Source organism: Lissotriton helveticus, chromosome 9 (assembly GCF_964261635.1).
Source record: "Lissotriton helveticus chromosome 9, aLisHel1.1, whole genome shotgun sequence".
Taxonomy (NCBI): Eukaryota; Metazoa; Chordata; class Amphibia; order Caudata; family Salamandridae; genus Lissotriton; species Lissotriton helveticus.
In genome coordinates, this window is record NC_136070.1 from 1191458611 (window position 1) to 1191481788 (window position 23178).

The window sequence follows — 23178 nt, forward strand, 5'->3', positions numbered from 1 at the left end:
TAGATTATGTGATGATATCCGCCTGGGCGAGGGAAAGGATCCTAAACACCAGGACAGAGTGGAGTCCCTTCAGTGACCACAATCCCATTATAACAGAACTTAAAGGGAATGACTTCATTAGAAAAGATCCAGGGGTGATTCATCAAATAGAAATTCAACCAACAGACCAAGGGAGACGCCTAAGGTGGTCAGTGATCAACCCCCAACAATTCTATGTTAAATTAGTCGATGAAGGGAAAGCCCACATAGAGACCTGTCTAGATCATACAATAGAGGGCAGAGGAGTAGTAGAGGCATTCGAATCCTTAACCAAAACTGTAGAGAAACTCCTGACAACCAAGAAGCCCGTAAACCCGCTATCCATGCCTAGATGGTTTGACTCTAACTGCTCTAAAGCGCTAAGAGATTTAAAACAGAGCCTGAAAAAGACACCGAGGGACAAAAATGAAATCACTCGCTGTAGACATTATTATAAAACCCAGGTTAAGATCAGAAAAAGCACCCTCCAAAAAGAAGTCTGGGCAGACTTAAGAGAGGCCGGCGAAAACAAGGACTACACCCAGTTTTGGAAAATTATAAACAGACCATGTTTTCACGATGCAAGCTCCCCAGTCATCAGCTCAAATATCCTGCCGGAACAATGGATTGCCCATTTTAAATCCTTGTACAACCAGCAGGATGTAGACATTGGTGATGGTAATTGGAGGGGGCCAAGGGCGGAAAAATTTGAATTATCCCTGGATGAAGTTCTCAAGGCAGTCCTAGGGTTAACACGAAACAAAGCCCCGGGCCCGGATGGAACCCCCCCTGATCTATTTCTTAGTAATACGGATCTATGGGCCCCACTGGTAACGAGAGTACTGAATGCAGCCATCAAAATAGGTCTGCCGAGATCATGGTCCACTGCGGTGATTGTCCCGATCTACAAGAAAGGCTGTAGGGACAGCCCGCAGTGTTATAGACCAATCTCGCTCATCGACGTCTCTGCCAAGGTACTGGGGAGGGCACTCCTAAACCGCCTACTGGATTGGACCGACACCCATAACATCTTGGTGGACACCCAGTATGGGTTCAGAACAGGTAGATCAACCACCGACCAGTGCCTCAACCTGTACCTTCTCACTGCTAAGTATACCAAGGCATCTGAAGGTACCATGTATATGGGGTTCATGGACTTAGCAGCGGCGTTTGACAATGTTAACAGAGCCAAACTATGGTCGCTCATGTTCAATCTGGGAATTGATCCGGATCTTATCAACATTCTGAGGGAACTTCACTGGAACACCACTGCCAAGGTCCGCTACAGCGCGGGGGGGTGAGTACCGATCCCTTCCTGTGCTCGGGCGGGGTGAGGCAGGGGTGTATCCTGGCACCTTTCTTGTTTTCCCTCTACATAAACGGCCTGGAGAGTGACCTGATAGCATTGGGAACTGACTGCCCAAAGGCGGGTTTGCGTCACCTGCCAGTACTTTTGTACGCCGATGACGCGGTCCTCCTAGCTCGAACGGCGGTTGGCTTGCAGCTCCTAATCAAGGGTTTCGCAGATTTTATGAGGAAACTGGACCTCTCTGTAAATATGACAAAATCCTTCATCATGATAGTGGGGAAAAACCACAAAAGAAAGTTGTATTCAAACTGGGGGATCATGTCTTGGACACTGTTAAAACATTTCCATATCTGGGTCTTTTATTCGATGAGAAGCTAAAGTTCGCCCCGCTGATAGTGGAGAGGGCGAGGAGACTTGTCTCAGCCAATGGAGCTTTGTTAAACTTTGCTCGTCGAATGGGACGGTGGTCCCCAGAGCAGGTGTTGACTTTGTACAGATCAGTCAGCATCTCAAAGACCATTTATGGATCAGAAGTCTGGGGTTTCAGAGATGCACAACTAATCCAAAGCGAGGAAGGGAAATTTCTAAAAAAACTGTTAAAACTTCCGCTGAGCACCTCTGCAGCAGTAATACACAAAGAGCTGGGAATCACATACATAGCGGACTTGATCAGACTGAGACCCATACTGGCCTGGATCAAAATCTGGCTAAACCCCAACGCGGAACTATCCAGACAGATTATCCAGGATTGTCTGACGAAAGACAAATGCCTCAAAATCCCCTGGCTGAAATACGTTAAAGATACTTTGGGGGAAATAGATGAACAAAGATTATTTCTGGACCCATCCTTGGTGGACATATACTCCAGTCACTCAGTAAAGGGGCAATTGTTGGACAAATTTAATGGCAGGAGGAGGGAGCTTGACTCTATTAAATCCTCGATAGTCGCTCACTCGCTAGTCTCGAATCAAGTTGGCATGGAACCATACCTCTTTTTATTGTATAGCCAGCATGAGAGGTTTTTAATGACTCGTTTTAGGCTCAATTTGTTGCACCATATTTTAGCATATCCATCGGGGTTCACTCAAACAATTGAGCAGAAGGGTGCCTGCGGCTGCGACAATAGGTCTCCGCAGGACACCCTTCATTTTGTACTATTGTGTTCTTTTTATAAAATGCCGCGTCAAAGATTTTTAGTAGGGGTTTTAAAAGACTTTAATATCATCCATGCCAAATCTGCCTTACTGTTCCTGCAAAGAGCCACTGAAATGCGAACTTTATGTGCCACTATAAGTTTTCAAAAAATTGCTTTTAAACTGAGAAATACAAGGGGATGTTGAAAGGGGTGGGTAAGGGAGGTATCTTATCTTCTTATGCAGGGTTTTGTACCTTATCGGCACTTGGTCCTATTACTTACACAAAAAAAATCTTTTTTAACGTGATGTCCCTTTTCCTTTTAAATAATGACACGTTGTTCAGAATGTTTTCACTTGAGATTATGTACTATAATTATTATGTATTTTCATGATGGTTTTTAACCTTCGAAATAAATAAACAAACTGAAACTGAAACTGAACTACTAACTGTCACACTTCGACAAGTGTGACAATTCAGACTGTTGGAGGCCCCCACAGCTCTAAGAATGGCCAGGGAGCAGGTATTAGTTGTTTTTAATGTTTATTGAATTAATAAACGCCTGTTGTTCTGCTTATATTTAAATTACACAAACAGCGCCACCATGTGACAGCTGTCATAAGCGCCAGTTTTGGTAATTATGTGCTGGTGAACCCACTGGTTCAAATTAAGCACTGCAAAACAGCCTGCAGCATGTTTAGTATATTGCAGGAAATGAAAAAGAAAGGGGGTGGCGTGCCCAGTGCTTTTCTCCTAAAAACTAAGGGAACATATTTTTTATGGATCAAGGGCCACATGTATGAAGTTGGTGCTAAACTGCGATTGTTTTGCGACGGCATTCCGGTCGCAACACAATCATACATCCCCCTGTGGCTCGCTATTAGGAAGAGATGCCCTTGTTATGCCCCTTCCTAATAGTGACTCTCAGACCCTATTTTGTGATTTGCTAATAAGTTACGACTCGCAAAATAGGGTTGATACATTCTACAGGCCATTTTAGCAATTGCAAACAGCCCGATTCGCCATTTGCAACAGCTAAGTATGGTCGTACATATAGTCCCAAATCTTTTTTTTATTACATTTTCAAAGCAAGCAAGAATTTTGTTTCACAGTGTACCTTACCTGGTTAAAAGGTTTAAACCGAAAACAAAAAACCTACTCCTTCCATTTCCACACATCCATTCCTAAAATAAGTGAGTGGCAGAAAATACATCCACAGAAAAAAATGCATTGGGTCTACAGGCGCATATCTCTCTGCCCACCACAATCCTCCACCCAGCAGGTATGGTATCTGTGACAAATCTATCACCATAGTATATCATTCTCTATGGTACTTGGGGCGGATGAGTGCTCGAAATTCTGATGATAAGTAGTTCAGAAAGGAGTTGAAGTTTGTTTCAAAGCTCTCACAAACTTGTTCTAGTACGTTATTCAGTTTCTTCATTCCCAAGAGTTTCCAAAGTTGGGGGTATCCTTGTGTTTTTATCAGACTCACCCACCTTTCCCCATGGCAGTCTTCCTACTGCAAACAACACCAAAAACATGTGTTTCCCTGTAGGGGATTGTACCCAATAAGTCTGTCTTTTGGGCAAGTTCTAGTAGGGTACGTGATGGAAACCTGGGATAGCCGTGTGGAACATTGAGTCAACACCTTTAGGAATATGTGTCCTGTGCTTGGAGTTTAGGGCATCCCACAAGGTTCATGTTACTACACCTTTCCACTAGGGGTTTGTGACAATTTGCTACTTACAAGGAAATTCCTGGAAAATTGCACAAAATGCTACTGCCCTAGAATTGTGCTGCGAAAGGAAGCCGTATTACCTGATGTGGCATCATGACGTAATTTCAGGAATTTTGCATAACAAGCATAACGTGGAATGACTGAAATTATGAAAATTATGCTGGCATAAATAAACATTTTCCTGAAACTGCTTTCGTTCCAGCACTCTCCTGCCCATCTTGGCTCCCATCTATGGAGATTAACTGGTGTGTAATACTAATATGTAATGCCATCTACGTGAATCCTACATTTTCCCTGGTGTTTCAAATTACGAAGCGTGTCCTCCCATTCCTAGTCCGCGAATGTACACACACACTCCTCCTCCCATAGCTTCTGTCCCAGTGTCCTGCTAGTTGGGTAAGTGTGTAGTAGTATTTGGTATAGCACTAACATTGTTCCATTTGTACTAAGTAATCATGTCTCAAACTGAGTAAATTGTTGAATGCAGCTGCGGCTCCTCCATTATGGCGGAGAAATATCCCCCTACCTGTGCGAGCGCAGCAGGCACACGCAATAATTAAATTTAAAAAGAAAACATTTTATGAATGTGTCCCTGGCTCTCGCTGTTACAGCATAAGGGTAGGGGGCGGGGCTGATTGGTGCAATTGCACTATTAATGCTTTCCCCTGCCAGTGCGCATGTGAGATTGGCCGGGTGTCTGCAGCTGCTCAATCCCACATGCCTATTTCAAAGCCTGCAATCCCAAGGCGGAAAAAACAGCCAAGGGATTGCAGCTGCAGGCCCTCAGCCTCAAAATGAGTGCCGGGTGAGCCTGCTCCAACCAATCTTTGGAGCTGCGGTGCAGCTCCAGGATTGGTTGGTTTTGGGTTGTCCCTCCCTTTCCGCCCAGGCAGCGCTGTAGAGGAGAGTGCCAGGAGTAGAGGGCCAGGACAGAGACCTGTGGGCAGCATGTATGGTGAGTGTTTTGGGTTATTGCCCCCCACCATGTTGCCAGCCACCGCAGATTGGATGGGGTAGAATGGAATTCCCCTGGAACAGAGGACATGGGAATATGAGAACCAGAAGCAGTTCAAAAGCCAAGCTGGTTCTGGTGACTGCGGATGAGCATAAAACCAAGAGGGGTGTTTTCTGATAGAAGACCAGTGGTATGGTGATGTCTGCTGAGTGCGCTCTATCACTAGGCCAAGTTGCACATTTTGGGAAGCTCATGCCAGGCTGCTGTTTGTTTACTGGTAGCTGCTGTCCAGTGTAAACTGAATCATCGGATGGTCATTCTGTTCCTGTCAGTAACAGAAATGAAAATTGTTCCTATGATCTAGAGGCAGGTGGGCAACTAGAGCCAAATTTCGGGGGGGCTGAAAAAGATTGGGGGGGGGGCTAATTCTTCCTGTCATAGGCAGAGTGGCTCTATGAAGGGGTGAAAACAAAACAAAATCCACATTAACAAGTAATTGGTCTTTTAAAGACCTGCGAAGTACTTGGGTGCGGCTGCAATTAGATGGTCATTAGCCCGCAAAGCTGTCTCAGGCCGGGCTGACACACACGACGGGGGGGCTGAAGCCCGGTGAGCCAAATGGGTGTTGCGCGCCTGTCTAGAGGCCTTAGTCTTCTGCCTTGTTTTTGAGCATTCATGTGGTGTTCAATGTTATTAGGTTCTAATAAAGTGCAGGATTCAGGAGCTGGGACAGGATGTGTGGTTCTGGGGCTCCTGGTCACTCCTCAGTCTGTATCCCTTCATTCCACCTGACCTGGTCACTGAAGGAGCCATCATCTCATCTGCTGTGCTTGGCGGGTTTGTTTGAGGTCCGACTCACTTTGTGGGATTGATCAAGCTACATGGGGCTCAATACGGGTAGCTGCAGGAGAGGGGGAGCCTGATGGGTTCCCCAGAGCACGAGCACTGGTCCACTGCATCCACTGTGTGTCACTCAATGTCTAGGCGGAAAATAACACAAATCCCAGATTGGTAAGTAATTTAAATCCTAGATTGCAGGTGGAAAGGTACGTAAATCGCATTTTGTAAGCGGAAAGCAATGTAAATCCCAGATTACAGACAGAAAGGTACATAAATCCCAGTTTGTCAGCGGAAAGGAACCTAAATCCCAGATTACAGGCGGAAAGGTACGTAAATCTTAGATTGCAGATGGAAAGGCACATAAATCCCAGATTACAGTTGAAAGGTACGTAACTCCCAAATTTGTAAATCCCTGTTTGCAAGCAGAAAGGTAAGTAAATCCCAGACAACGGGCGTAAAGGTATGTAAATCCCCAATTGCAGGGGACAAGGTATGTAAATCCCACATTTGTCAATCCTAGCTTGCAGGCAGAAAGGTACGTAAAACCCAGAATGAAGGCTGAAAGTTACATAAATCTCAGGGGCATATTATCAAGCCCCAGCGATAATTATCGCTAAGCGCACTTAGCGCTAGAATAATTATCGATGGGTAGCGTGGATTTTTATCACTGAGATAGCGTGCTATTAGCAACACTTATCTCAGAAGTGATAAAAATCCTTGCGCTAACTGCCAAATGAGAGATTATCGCTGGAAAACCAATGATTATCTCTCGAAGTTTGGCATTAGCTTGATGATAGGGGCTCACAAATTTAGCCATGATATCCACCTTCCATAGGATATCATGGCTAAGTCAGGAAAATACCAGGTGTAAAAAAAGCAGCGCTAACCGCGGTTAGCGCTGCTTTTTTTAACACGAACAGGGTTAGCGATATCCTTGATAATAGGAGAAATGTCGCTTAACAACATTTCTCCTATTATTTTTCTCTGGAACGCCCCCTTTGCATCTCATTAGAGATGCAAGGGGAAGCGTAGAGAAAAAGGGTGCTAACATGCGAATTTGCGTGTTAGCACCCTGTTGCTGATAGGGAGATAATTTTATCTCCGCTTTCTTGGCTTTTAAAGGCAAAAAAGCGGAGATAAATCCCTTGATAATATGCCCCTCAGTTTGTAGGTGGAAAGACACTAAAATCTCAGGGGCATATTATCAACAAATAGCGATATTTATCGCTAAGTAGGGTTAGAGACAATTTTTTTATCGCTAAGTATCGCTAAGCATCGCCTATTTTTATCACTTAGGAACCTTGCTATTATCAAGGTTTATCTCCTAAGCGATAAAAATCGGCCGAAATGCATGAATATCGCTGAAAAGTCAGCGATATTCATGCATTATCGAGGTAATGCTCTTAGCCATGTTATCCACCTCCCATTGGATAACATGGCTAAGAACTGCTCAGGGGCAGGTGTTAGCTTTTGGAGATATTCACGCTTAGCGCGAATATCTCCAAAAGTTGGTAATAGGAGATAGCGATGTTAGCGACTGTTTCCAGTCGCTAACATCTTGGCACGCCCACTTTGCATGTCATTAGTGATAACTATCACTGACATGCAAAGTGGGGCCCAAGATGGTCGCTATCTCCTACTAGCTGTCGCTAACTGGTGTTAGCGACAGCTTGGTAATAGGGAGATAATTTTATCTCCTCTTTCTTGGCTTTTAAAGCCAAAAAAGCGGAGATAAACCCCCTTGATAATATGCCCCTCAGTTTGCATGTAGAAAGTTACGTAAATTCCAGATTGCAGGCAGAAAGGTACATAAATCCTATGTTTGTATATCCCCGTTTGGAGGTGGAATGGGACATAAATCCCAGACTGCAGGCAGAAAGGTACATAAATCCCAGACTGCAGGCAGAAAGGTATGTAAATCACAGGTTTGTAAGTCCCAGTTTGCAGGCGGTAAGAGACATAAATCACAAATTGCAGGCGGAAAGGTATGTAAATCCCAGTTTGTAGGTGGAAAGGTGCTTATTGCTGCATTTGGTTATAATACAGGTATTAATTATGTGAAATCCTAGCCCAGACAGTTTTACCATGAGTAAAAACAAGCATTGGCAAAGTCAATTGATCTTGTCTTTGAGAATTTTGGCTCTGACATTGCTTTCATGCTGTGCAACATGGGCATTGATGTATTTAGCAATGTTTTGTAGCCATGCTGTATAGCAGTCGCCAGTATATCGGGTCAAACTAGAAAGACTTCCAGTGAAGAGACCTACCTGTCTGCAGGCTCATTGACCGAGAGGGAGTGACTGCAGTTTAGAGATCTGACACATGGGACATGCAAGGAGAGGAGTGGACATTTGTGTTAGAATGAACCACAAACATGGGGACCCTGTGAAAGGCCTGCACATCTTCAGACTGGTGGTTAGACCCCTGCACTTCGACAAACTCCAGTGAAGAGACCTGCCTGTCTGCAGGCTCGTGGACCTTGAGGGAGTGCCTGCAGTTTGGAGCCCCGACACAAGGGACATGCAAGGTGAGGAGTGGAATTCTGTATTAGAATGAACTGCAAACATGGGACCCCATGAAAGACCTGCACATCTTCAGCCTGGAGGTCAGATACCTGCATATCTCGGAACTGGTTGCAGACAAGAGATGAACAGAAGAGGCAGAAACATCTGAAGCCTACAGGATTAAGACCTGCACACTTGGGGTCTCAGCTGGAGTGGCCTGCACACCTCCAGTCTGAGGTCAGGAGATCTGCATTAAAGGAGCCTGAAGAGTTCAACGAGGCGTGCAAGAGTGGCTTGCAGTCACGCCCAATACCCTGCATGTCTTGGCCCAGTTGCATCCTCCCAAATGCTGAGCTCAGTTTGTACTCTGGGGTCAGAGGCCATTTCTTTTCAAAGAATTCTGGAAAATATGCCACTAGAGAAAACTGCTAAAGAACAACACAGACTACAGAGGGACCAGAAACAAGGATGGCAGGGTTGGTGAAAGAGGGGGAACACAGACAGAGATCATGCAGTGAGAAACCGGAGGGGCAAAGGCAGATATGAAAGATAACGATCCACCGAGCAGGTCAAGCCGCGGAGAGGCAGGTAAGGCACAGGCAGATGACAGGCAAGGGTAAGATGGGCACAGGCAGTGAGCAGACATAGAGCAAGGGGAGATGTGGCAGTGGGCAGACATGGACAGGAAGGGTACAAATTGTATGTAGGGCAGTGGGAGCTACCTTGTAGGCTCTCTGAAAGGAGGAAGACAAGAGTTCAGACATTAGTGGACTGTGGAGAGCACTGGCACTGTTTAGGGCCAAGAGATGTATTTAAAGGAGTCATAGGCATAAAGAGGTGAAGACGGTGAGGGATGGGAAGAGACCGAGGATAGGTAGGGGGTATTGGACAGGGGTGGGGAAGGGGAAATGAAGTATGGGCAGGGAGAAGAGTAGCAGAGGAGGTGTGCAGACAGGGGAACACGTAAGCAAAGGCAAAAAAAGTGTGTAGGGAGGAGGAAGGAATACATGCATGTCCTGGACAAGTAGGGCTGTGCAGAAAGTGCAGAGTCTGCCTGCCAGGCATAGCCACCGCTCCACCTCCTCAGGGTCCAGCTCACATTGCAATTTATTTCCTGTCCAAGCGATTCAGTTATAGTCTTAAAATAAATTTTAAAGGGCTGTGCCAGTTGATAAGCAAGCATGGTAATGAGCGTGTGCTGCTGACAGGGCTTGTGGGGATGGGGACTCAGTAGTCTGAAGCAGAAAGATCAGGAACTCGACTGTGGTCTGAACTTCCAAGAATACCGCACTGGCTCCCTCCTGGTTTTTGCAAGAAAGAAATGACAAGCAGAACACTGCCCCAGCAACGGCATATAAGTCAGCACAAACATTACCAAATCCAGAGGAGCCCATCCTCCAGGCAACATGTACACTTTCTGGGATCACACTGGTGTGTCAGGAGAAGAAGGGATGGCGCACAGTAAATGTGAGGAGATAACAAGAATTACAGCCCTGTTTACAGAAACGGAAGTCAGAGCTCAATGCGACTGAAAACATTGAGCGCTCATGTGGAGTGCTCTTGGACAAAGGAAAAAGTTGTCCCTTTTACAGTTGTTAAAATGGGACAGATGGGAGTCTAGAAGTAATGGGGACCTGCTCCCTGGGAGTAAACAACCAATGAAGAGGAGTTGGCCTAACCGCTAGGGCGGTGGACCTCGAATCTAGGGAACTGGGTTTGAGTCTCGGCAATGATGCTGAACATCCTGTGATTCTGGGCAAATCACTTAATCTCCCTGTGCCTAACAAAAAAGAAAAAAAAATGAATGTGTGTTCTCATGTAACGTAACTGGAGCTATGTAAAGCACTCGGATTCCCGATTCGGCTCAAGTTCGCGCTAAATAAAACTCTGTAAAAAAAATATGAAAATGAGGGACAAATAGGAACGATTAACCACTTGGAAGCAAGGATTTTTAAAGGACATTGAAAGAAACAAATGAAAAGCAATGGGCGGGTTGTAAACCCACAAAGTATATATACAACATGTCCCAAAGAGACAGCACAAGCGCTGGCTAGGTTCGACCTTATAACCAAAAATGATGTTATACTATCACAAAATGTGGTCTCATTATGCCACATAATTTAGTCAACCCTGTCACACAATTTGGCCATCCCTTGTTGCATTATTCCAGTGGCCCTAATGAGAGTTACAAAAATCGATGCAGCTTAAAAAAGCAATCAGTTTTTTATTTCACTAAAATCAGTGATTGCCGTATCATTCATTTTTTGTTGAGACTTGAGACCATCAAATATAGAAACCCGCTCCAATGAATGTCAGAAGAACATTTCGGTTGGTCTATGGGAAAAATGAATATGTCTTATTACCAAGCTGGCATTTTCAAGAATCAACTATTACAAAGCAATGCTGTTGCGTATTCCGAGACTCACCTTGCTCCACTTAAGGCACCTCAACATGCTGCAGCACACTTGATCTCTTTGATTGGGTGCTCTGATCACATGACTCCTTTACTACGCTAGTGAAGGCACATCGACATACAAACCTGTACAGGCCTAAACCTAAACTCTGATAAAACTCGCTGATTGCCAAGTAAATGAAAGGGCTGTGGACGCTCCAACCAATTACAAAGCTCAGATGCTCCACTGCTTGATATCCAAGTATATGATAAAAAAATTCTCTGACCAGCTTTTTTCTGGGTGTGCTTTGACAGCATGCTACCCCGCTATCGATTCGTACTCTTGCCTCTCTAGTCACTTTCAAGCGAGAATTTAAAATCTTCCTCCTCAAGCACTATTTCTCCTCGCCTTCCATTTAATCATCAGAATCAGCCCTTTCACTAGTATTTCATCTGGTATTTTGGAGGTGTACAGGAATCAGTTGACTGTTGTTTCTGGTGCTGATTTCCTCCTCTGTCTGGGGTTTTGCTCATACTCATACATCAGTCGACCACTCAACGAACACCGTTAAGGCTCTTGTCCCACCACATAATCATCTTTGTATCTAACTCTTACCAGTTTTTCATTTTCCTTAAATTGGTTTGTGGTGCCCATCCCTTAATCTCCCTTCTCTACATGTGCCTTATATTATCAAACTATGCACCTTCCATTTTAAAGTGTCCTGATCCCCTTAAACCTTGTGCACACTAAATACAAACGTTAATACAATAAAATAAAAAAAACAGTACAGCAAGTTACAATTCATGTACCTCATCTAATTTTGTTTAATACATATTTGATCAATATTGCTAACAGCTCTCAATATTTTAAGTGCTCGACTTACAACACAATATTATCCAGAGGGGTTGGACTTGCGCAGAATAAATGGTTGGGGTGGTGGGGTAGGAGGACTACATGTCACTAACTGTCTGTCTTAAACCTGCAAATGCTGTGTAACTTAACAAGATCTCTTTGACTAACATGTGGACTTCAAGCAAGGTCCTTGCAATTGTTTAAAGAATTAAGGATTGAAACGCTGTAAATCCTTACAGTTGTCTGGTTCTTAAATGCATTTATAGTATGAAATGAAGATGCACTTTGTGCAATCTGTGTCATAACGATTTTTCATTTTGGAAGTTGGATAGCTTATAAATGTAAAAATATTGAATTGCAAACTGTTTCTTACATAGGAGATGCCATAAAATACAATCTATGCCATGATGATGTTTCATGTCGGCCAACATAGAGTAAGGTGCCCTGTTAAGGTTGAAAGTAGAAAACGGGTATTTTTATTGTGGCCGCCTCATAGTTACCAAACCCATTCAAAGATGGCGCTCACAAACATAGTCCTATTTCGATTTCCAAACGATCATTTATAAACACCGCGTTATCGGCAGGAGGTGTTTCTGCCTATTTGATAGCCAAGACCCCCGCATTGTGACGTTCGTAACAAAGATAACTGGTAAGCTAAGCGCATAAATGAAAGCGTCCTCCGTTATTGAAGACCAAACTTAATTTTATTTTTAATACTGAGCCTTGCCTTTTAGTTTCTGTTCGAGCCGATTTGAAAATACCGTGCAAACTTGTGCTCCGCAGACACTACAGCCCCTTTCTTTGGTAAGCGCCTGAATGTCGAATATTGTTGTGATTCATTTCCAATGCCATACCCTGAACTGACCAGGTTTCTGTATTACTATACAGAGTGTTTTGGGCTTGACTGCGGACCAACACTGGCTAGTGTTACCTTCATACCAAATACCCGGTTGAGGTCTTGCGGAAATAATTAGCGTAACCGCCCCCCTTTTTTAGGTAAGCGTGGTCAATTTCTAACGCATTGCGGGCTAGTTGTAGTTACCGTACCCACATTTGTTTTTCTGTATCATTATACAGATTGCTTTTGGCATAGTCGCTGTTCAACTTGGGCCACAACTGTGAGTGGAATTGCACTCCCGCGTCACTAATTCGAAAATTAAGGTAATTCAACCTGTAAGTTGGATGAAACATGCACCGATAGAGATCCCCAGCATACTAATAATTAGGCATTTCTACATCTATGTAGATTGATGTGGATCAGTAAACATCCGGAAGTACCTATAGTTTGAGTCATACAACGCGACGTGTCTCTGCTGAAACCCATACGCTATAGACACAATTATTGCTGTAAGTCACTTTTTTCCACTACTAAGGGTGGTTGAGCTGAGGGCGATTGTTACCTCCTCTGTTGACGGCTTGAAACATCACTGTGGCCGCTAGATGCAGTATAATCTCTTATCTGTGAAAAGTGCACAAATTAGACATGCTTTCTTCATCAAATGTTCACCATAGTGATAACATAGCTATATATCAAAATGAATAGCATGAGCTAACACATTGTGTAAATGCGAGCAGTTAGCATTGTTTGGATTTAAACTGTCAAAATTGATAGAAACAAACAAACTCTGTTTGTAGGATAAATAGGTTTTGAATATATGTGTGTTTTTTGTAAATATGTTTTTTTGTAAACATGTGTTTTAGAAATAGGTGTCCAAATGTTGTTTATGTTTGCATATACCAAGGTGTGATGACTTAGAATAATCAGTTAAGATTTGTAATCGAAAATATTTCTGTTTCAGATTACATTTTAATATACAGATTGAAAATATCATCAGTCCTGAAGATGGTCTCGCAAAGTAGCCTGTAGGAGACCGAAACGTCGACTTCCGCCTTATCCTGTTTGTTTTTTGAGTACACTTTTGGGATAGGCGTTCATAGGTTCTGCTGAGTTGTTTGTACATTAATTTAGTATCAACCACCAGTCCTATTCTTTGTTTCCTGTATATCATATGAATTATTTTTAAATTGTTTGATAAACTTCTATTTTCTATACACCTGGTTTGTGCGTTTGTTTGGTCTATATGTAGTCATGTTTGTTTAAAGTTCTATTACATTAAGCTGAATTTATTTTCCAAGAGGATAATTTGTTGATTCTCCACAAATCAGACTATTAATTAAGAAACTGTCTAAAACGAATTCCCTTGAAGGCACTCTTACCTTTTCACTATCTGGGAGGGCCTCAACCTTAAATAATATAGATTATTCAGAAAATGCAGACAATGGGTTGAACAATCTTAGTTCTCACCGTGTGGGAGTTAAATGGTAATGAATGCTTTGGCCAGCATTTAATGGTGAACCACTTGTTGTGTAGTGGGCCCTAGGCCCACATGACAATGAATGAGGACCCCAACTCAGTGTAGGTGGTTACTAGAACTGGCCAGAGCACGTGCATCTGGGCCCTTTTTATTAACAGGCTCACGTCACTCATGACGCCTGTGATGGATGTGTGTGGGGTGTATGTGTGCCCACTCCCCCAAGGGAATGGTTGAGAACTCTGGGGCATATTACCAACAAGTAGCAATAATAATTGCTAAATAGGCTTAGCGACGATTTTTTTATTGCTGCCTATCGCTGGATATGTTAGCGGAGAAAACATGCTATTAGCAACGTTTTTCTCCATTGTGCTAAATATCCAGCGATAGCGGCGAAATGCGTGAATATCGCTGAGAATACAGCGATATTCACGCATTAGCGACGAAATGCTCTTAGCCATGTTATCCACCTCCCATTGGATAACATGGCTAAGAACTGTTCTGAGCAGGCGTTAGTTTTTGGAGATAGCGGGAATATTTCCATCGCTATGCCTGCCTTGCTAATAGGCGAAAGCGACGTTAGCGACTGCTTTCAGTCGCTAAAAGGTTGGGTACGCCCACTTTGCATGTCATTAGTGATAAATATCGCTGACATGCAAAGCCGGCCCCAAACCGCTCGCTATCGCCTAAAAGCTGTCGCTAACATCAGTTAGCGACAGCTTGCTAATAGAGCGATAGAATTATTGCCGCTTAGCGGCCGAAAACGACCACTAAACCGACGATAATTGCCTATCGCCACCCTTGGAAATATGCCCCGCTGTGTCTGCTGAGACACTAGAACGTATCTCACAGACACAAAACCACTAGCCAATCAGAATATGAATTGCAGTTTTTTATGTTCCTAACATTAAACTCTGATTCAAAAAAATCATTATGTTGACATGTGACAATGCTTGTCAGAAGACATTGCTTAGCAAGCATATTAGGAAAAAGCATACAGTTATTGTGGGTTTTCTTAAAATATCCACATAGAGGATTCTCCTAAACCGCGGATGCTCCCATAGATCATGTTCTAATCTATTTAATACATTTTCTATAGTGCTTGGTCACTGAGGTAACTGCACGTCATCCTCGCTAAAACATCCAAAGATGGCGGACAGCCTCTTACCTGGATGAGGTGGGAGTCGGACCTCAGCCCATTGACTTCTCTCCCTGAATGTACCATTTGTATATAGAACGGTGGAGACACGTGCAGAGAGACCCTCGTTCAGAGCGAAAGTTTGCTTCCTCACTTTATGCAGAGTTTCGTACTAATTCAAAGGTAGACAATAAATAATTTCAATGTTGGAATCAGTGAAAAACGGTAAAAGGCATCATTTGTACTTTGCAATAAAAAAGCAACATTCTAATGGTTTTCTGGCCACATCCCCCAGTTCCAATAATTGTTCCTTATATGGCTGCGAAAGTGCCCTCTCTCAACAATACAATATATAGACCTGGCATTCCTTTCACAAATAAGTTTGACCATGTATGGTAGAGCAGTTAGTTCACCTGAAGAAATCAGGGCACTCATTTGGTGCCCTGCCAAAAGGAGTTCGGAAAACTTAGCACATTGCAGACCTTTTTAAAATCAAAATCAAATAAAAATCCGATGGCTTCAGACTTATTGCATGTACATTAATGTTCTCTATCTTTGATTGATTGAATGCTGAAAACACTTGTATGGTTTATATTGTTTTTTATATATATTTTATATGTCATTCCTTTATAGGTAACTGCGTGTTCGTGTATCAGTTTTTAGAATTCTATAATGTATAAATAAAACTAAAATAAGCTCAAACTCGATCTTTTGCAAGGTCTGTCTCAATGCTGAAGGCACAGCTGTCTCTTCCATCTCTGATACGCTCTGAATGTGCTACTGCCAGTCATCCCTAAAAAGGTGCCAGTAGAGGTGGGCTCCATCTGTGCCAGGAAAGTACTGTCTTCACTCGTTAGTGTAACAACATTTTATGAAAGTAACTCCCAGTTGTAGCATGTTGCACTAGGAGACACTTGATTACCCAAACGTTATACTTTATTTATCACAGAACTCTATTTACCCCACATGCGTTATCACATTTTTCACCAGACACTCCTTCTACTTGTTGGTCATGCTCCTGTCCATCTGCTGACCTCAAACACATGTTGTTTGACTGTCCTCCTATTTCCAAGTTTTGGACACTGGTCTGGTCTCAAATACAAAAGATTTTCCAATTTCAGATTTCCTTCTCCCCTTCTCAAATTTTTCTAGGATCCCTCTCACCGGCACTTCCCCGATCTCCTCATCATTACCTCCTACTTGACCTTTTGATTGCTTTTGCTTTCCATACCATTACTTCTAATTGGAAACAAGCTACAAACGTCTCCTTTCATTCTTGGTGGAATGCAGTCTGTGTTCATCACCAACTAGATACCAACTATGTTTCCCCCATCTCCCTGGCAATTAAACGTGATCTGCTTTGGCTCCCTTTGGTAACGTATCTTTCCTCCTCTGCTCCAGTACATACCTCTCCGGATCCGGGCGTAATGGAGGTACGCAAACCACCGTGACTTTTTTGCCTTTCTGTTAAAATTACATTCACAGCATTTTTACTGTCATTCTAATTAACACACACGTTTGTTCAAAAATCCTCATGCTCGTTATCCATGCCTTTCGCAAGAGTTTTATTGTAAAGCTTATTTCCTTTTTGTATTTATATTTGCTGATACTTTTCATTAAGATGTATTTTATTGTCATATCCATTTCCTGTTTTTTTCCTCCCCCCCTCTCCTCCCTTTCTTTATTTCTTCAATAAAATAAAAAAAAAAGGAGACACTTGATTACTTTCAAAACGTTCAAATACAACTCCATCCTAGATTGGGATCAGCTGCAAGTGGTACCTGTCTTGTCTCACTCGGAGCAACATGACAGCCTACAGGGGTGCTGGAGGGTGAGCAGAGATGCACCTGAACGCTCATCCCACCATCAATCACTTTTTTGTATCCTACAGAGTGACCATCCAAGTGGGATGCATATGCCCAGACAAGGGTCCCATGCACGCTGTACAACTAGAACCAAGCTAAACCTGCCTCATGAGCCCCAATAAGGTCGAAAGTGGTTCTGGGTTGCTTGTGCTCTGGTTTTGGGAGAACCTGGCCTTGCATTTGCATTTGAGGCTGAGCTGTTTCCATTGGAGCAGGGTCAAGACTGATTTGCCTATGGCTAGGTCTAAACTGAAGTGGCACAGTGTGCAAAATTACGATGGAGTGTGATGCGGTTCTGAGTAACTACCATTGGTTGATATTAATTCAAGCATTCCATCCATCACTTTTTTATATTGTTCAGGCAAATGACACCAATTATTCTGCCTGGCCTGCAGCCTGAAAGGACAAGGTGTTACAGACCGTATGCAGGTGCAAATGTTCACCTGACAGGCTGTGAGTAACTCCTCTCTCTAATCCACCACACTGAGTGAGAGTCCTTTCAAAGTGGGTGCTAGTGAGCAGCGATGGGCAGGTATCTCCAGGAAGAACTTCATATATTGGGGGGGTGGCTTGGAGGCTGATGAGAATGGCTGCATCCTAGGACAGCTCCATGCTGGTGCCAACATGACAGCTCTTTTCTTCAGGATTTATGGAGCTTTGAATTGATCTTTTCTCTGTCACCTTGAAAGTGTTGTGATCTTTGGTTAAAGAATAACATCTCTTTTGCAAGTTGTCTTTCTGCTCAAAGTATGCGAGGCAGCCATGACATGAGGTGAAACTGAGGTCACAATAAAGACCCGCCACTGCCATCACTTCATCATACATTAAAACCAATACTTGGAACTTTGATTGGCTCACTCATGCTCCTTTTTCAACAGCAGTTATAATAAAAAGAAAGTATTTGGAGTATTGTTCATTCTACAAATGGCAATAAATATGTCAGGCAATTTGGTCAGCCATGGTGTGCTTCCTTTTTATTTCTATCGCTCTGAGTTTTCACTTTTAGCACTTGTGAAAGTACCTATGCATGGTTACAAATAAGCTATTGCATTATTCACCTAGCAGGAAGGGAATTGTTGTAATAATAAAACTCTGAGGCAGAAATGTGAAGAACAGACTTTATTCCGTCACCTACTCTCCAGGACTGACAGGAGGATGCCAACATTCTAAGGTGAGCTCCAGGGGAACATACCATAAGGGGAGGGCAGTAAGAGGGAGGGACATACCAAAAAGGGAGTGGGGAGAGGGAAGAAAGATTACAACACATCTCCCTTCGATCGGCATAGACAAGGATAAAACATTTATGAAGGCATGTGTAACCCTAACGAACAAGGAGACAAAATAGAATGAAAACGTAACCCCTGTTGACAACCCATGGCAAAAATAAACCATAAGGCAAACATTCAGCAACACCCCAGGGCATGATGTTGGGAATAACCAGGAAAGACCATGTAGAAAGTTGTTGTGCAAGGATATCTCCATTAAGCCTTCTCAATACGCTGGAGGAAACAATGACATAGAGGTCTAGGGCACCCCTTTACAAGTGAAAGGATATTTTAAAATCAAAGAGGGGGCCGGTAGTAATATCTGAAACCAATTGGTACTGGATCGACTTGGAAGAGAAATGGTGAGTAAAACCCAGAATACATTGGGTCTGGTCATGGAACCGATACCTCTGCAGCAAGTAGAGACCATGTTACACCTAGAAACAATCTCTAAATTACAGAACGTTCAACATTATCACTCTCAAGCAGAAAAAAATCTCTTTCATTCTCAGATAAAGTGGCCAATATGTCAGGGGAATTTCCCATCATCGCCGAACCACACACTCTCTTATTGTTGCAGACATCACTGTGGCTTTTAGCTAAAAGCCCCTCTTGGGACGCCTCCACAACCTTATGGAAATCCTTGTCCAACATCCCCAGGCAGACTTGATCTATGTTGTTAGGGTCCAGCACGATCCCTAACTCTCTTTGATGGTGCCAACCTAATAGGTTTGAACCATCTTTTACAATGTAAATGTTGCCACATATTGATCTTCCCCTGAAATCTATACACATTTCAACCATGCCTACCAGGGGAATATATTCTTTAGTATATCCAATAAGTGATATGTTAGGTTTTAACACATTAAGACTTGACATACTGAATAATTCCTTCATAACATTATGACTAATCAAGGTAAATGGAGAACAAGAATCAGCGTAAACAATCATAGGTTTTTTGTTCAGCAGAATGGTACATTCAGGATACTCATTTTGTTTGGAATGTATCATTGAAGACTCACTATCAATATTGTTTACTTGGAAAACGTACTTCGGAGTGTGTTCCTCTCCACTGGAAACCATTTTCACCTGGTTGTTCTCCCCCTCTCTACACACTCTAGCGAAGTGCCCCTTCTTATTGCACTTCATACATGTTGAATTACGTGCAGTGCAATGAACACTATTAGCAAGATGGTTACTGCTGCTGCATCGGAAACACTTCAAACCTTCGGTCACGCTAACCGCTTTCTCAACCTTTACTTCTCTGGGTCTAATCTTTTATATCTCACCATCATTGTTGTCATCAATAGCACACTTGGAGTTGGTTACATTACAGACAGGCTCTTTGGGAGGGTTCATTTACAAAATGCACTTAGCTGTATGTTCTATAGATTGTGCTAAACTAATGGCTTCTTTTAAAGAAGGGTTTTTTGACAAAAGTTTCTCTTTTATACGGCTGTTGTGGGTACACCTGACTAACTGATCCCTGATGAGTTATTAAGTTCGCCAAACTCGCATAATTGGGTAAGTCCTCTAAGAGCAGCTACATAATTAGTGACCGACTCTTGTTTGCCCTGAAGACGAGTAAAGAACTTATGCCGCTCTAGGACAACGTTTACCTTATCCCCGAAATGAGTTTCTAATTTCAAAAGAGTGATCCTAAATACATCCATGTCAACTTCATCATCTACTAATTCAGGATCAGGTAGGGTATCGTAAATTTTCCTACCTTGAACACCCAAAATGTGTAAAAGGACATGTTGTTTACGGACAGCAGAAAACTTTCCCCCCTATGGCAATCAGGTAAGAATCAAATAGATTAATCCAATCCTTCCAATGTATATCAGGATCACCAATTTCATTTAAAAAGGAAGGCGGTTGACTCATGGATGACGCAGCCATAGTAAGGAAGGAAAAACAGGTATGCCCACCGAATGAGGTAAAGATTATAGAATATATGTATATGCACTCTACCAACCAACAGAGGTACACAGAAATGATTAGTTACCAAAACGTAGCTATAGCATAATTAAAGGATATGCCCAGGAAGGTGGCAATAGGTAATGGAGGAACATGAAAGAAAAGCACCAGGTACACAAGTCACTGGATTAACATATGACGCGCACACAGAGGACAAACAAGGTGAGGGTGGGAGGACTAAGGTATACACAAGATATAAAAGAGGGGAAAGGTAAGGATGTGCGTATCGCCATTAGGTAACACACAGGCACACCATGCAATAAAAAATCCAGATAATAACATCTGCACGTTGAACCCTGAGGAGGAAGCATCACAACCACACTAATTTGTACAGTAAATAAAACTATACTTAAAGTTAGGTCCTAATTAGAGGATGACCAGTGAGAAAGGAGTGTAAAAACTAATTTGCCAGTCTCTAAGTGTGGGTTCCTGGAAGGGGCAGAGAGATCAAAATAAAGTCATGAGGTGAGATAGTCACCGAATGAAGACGCACCACCAGGTAATGTTGTGAGGAAGAAAAAAAAAATATATATGCTAATGTCCTTGATATCTGCAAACAAAATAATGTAAATAGAAATCTTCCTGACAGGTACCCAGGATAGTCTTACTTCTGCTACATCTGTCGTACTGATTAACGGAAGAAGAAGGAAAGAGCACTGTAGCAACCCGACACTGGCATCAGACAAGGGCGTCTTCACACGCTGCAGCTGAGGAGAATAACGCCTACCCCAAGCAGGTCACAGCTGGTAAACACCACATGAGAAGGAACGCACACCGTCGCGACAGCAACTGACAAAGGCGCGTTACCAACCCACAGGCCTCAGCTGAAGAAGCGCACCGACAGCAGCGCCCACTGGAGGTCGCGAATCTCGATGAGGAAATAATCCGGCTCCGAGACGCTGCACCGGAACAACACAGGCAAAGACCGGCTGCCCAGGGGCGGGGGAGCCATATAGCCCGGTGACACTGTGAAGAGCAACTTCCGATATTGCAGCGATGAGGAGCCTCACCAGCAGGAAAACTCATCCGCTGTGCACTCCGATAGCCAAAAGACTTGGAGCTCAAACTTTGAGACGTGAGCTTTGAGAGCTTTGAGACGTGAGTTCGAAGGAATCCGATGGAAATCTCAAGGCAGTCCCGGAGGAATTTTCACAGAACTGCACAACGGACTGAGGCAGTATTTCACCTATGATAAGTAGGAAGGAGGCAGCAGAAGATGTCCTCACACTCTGCAAGACTTTTCAAAGGAGGAGACAGTTTCCCTCGTGGCAGAAGGATCCCGTGTAGAAAATTTCAATTGTTTTTAAATTCGCACAACTCCACTTATCTGAATCAGAAGGCATGGAACGCGGCACTGCAGGATGAATTCAGACTCCTCCACGGCACAAACAGCACGGAGAACCTCTAACATGCAGAGAATGGAGAGAGCACAGAAAGGGGAGGTGACAGAAGAGGCCCCCTGCGCCAACTCGTCGCCAGTGTTGTAATAATACAACTCTGAGGCAGAAATGTGAAGAACAGACTTTATTCCGTCTACACTCTCCTGGACTGACAGGTGGATGCCAACATTCTAAGGTGAGCTCCAGCGGAACATACCATAAGGGGAGGGGAGTAAGAGGGAGGGACATACCAAAAAGGGAGTGGGGAAAGAGGGGAAGAAAGATTACAACAGGAATGTATTTACTTCTTCAGCAGAATATTTGGTGGACTTTCATGCAGGCAACTGAAAGAAAGTCTGCACACTTGACTGTAAGGGAACACTTTTATTTTTTCAGCTTGGATATATAGGTGGCTCGTATTACTTTTAACTATATGCCTACATTATAATATGTAGGAGTTTGCTATTAGGTTTTTATAAGTATTGTTATGGACAGAGCATTTACATTATCTCCTGTTTTATTTAAAGGGGCAGGGGACGAAGAAGAATACATGTATCACTAAGTCTGTGCTGTCATTCAGGAGGCTTTACATCAGTTACCTTTCTGACCACTCTGCATGCAAAATGAAAGTTGATTCTTCTCAGGCTGATGGATTAAAACATGGCACCAAAGCCAGTTTCATCACTCTCTAGCCTGTTTTCAGTATGAAAAGAAAGCACCACAGCTGGCAAAGTATCTATCAAAAGGGTTAAATAGACCCACCTTTGTCTATGAAACCTAATTCTGGATTCACCATGGAAGCCCTCTTAAAGGGGATTAGAGCTTTTAGAACATTCATAGAGGGAACAAACAGAAAACCTCTGATGATAAATGGTCTATCATGGTAACCTAATTTTGAAGATAAAGCAACATATTAGTAATGCAGAGAATGTTGAGCAGAGACTATCTAATCTAGAATCCAAAACCAAAATCCCTGGAAAACAGGAAGAGAATTTTGAAATAAGAAATTAATAAAAAATAACTTTAGAGAACATGATCTGCCTTATGGAGTGGAGGTTGAGGATTTTTTGCCCGTCATAAAACGTTTCTTATACGAATTGTTGGGGCTCTAAGATACAAATGAGATTAACATCCACATAACTCATCTTCTGGGTAAATCATTACAGCTGATGAGCAGAAATGAGAAACCAAGAGGTATAATAATGCTCTTTTTAGAGTATACTGCTCTCATGAAGGTGGTGATGGCGGTAAACAAGAGAGAGAACAATGTATCTGTTCAGGACATAATATTTTAGTTTAAAGCATGTAGCAAAGAGTACAGCTGAAATCCATAAACAATTCTTGGATTTAAGACCAGCATTGAGGCAATCGAGGCCACTTTATGGTTGAATTCATCCCTATTTGTTTAGAGAGACTCACAGTGGGAAACTATAACGCATGAAGATACTCAGACACTCAGAGAATATAGTATACATTTGATGGCTAATACATGC

The 23178-nt window shown here is 43.0% G+C and overlaps 1 protein-coding gene across 1 annotated transcript in view; it reads right to left on the reverse strand.

Moving 5' to 3' along the window:
• IL5RA (interleukin 5 receptor subunit alpha) overlaps positions 1-23178 on the reverse strand; it is a 188015-nt gene that overhangs the window by 73883 nt on the left and 90954 nt on the right. The window contains exon 4 of the mRNA XM_078662390.1: positions 15227-15368. Coding sequence (XP_078518516.1) covers positions 15227-15368 — 142 coding nt within the window. The remainder of the gene's footprint in view (positions 1-15226; positions 15369-23178) is intronic.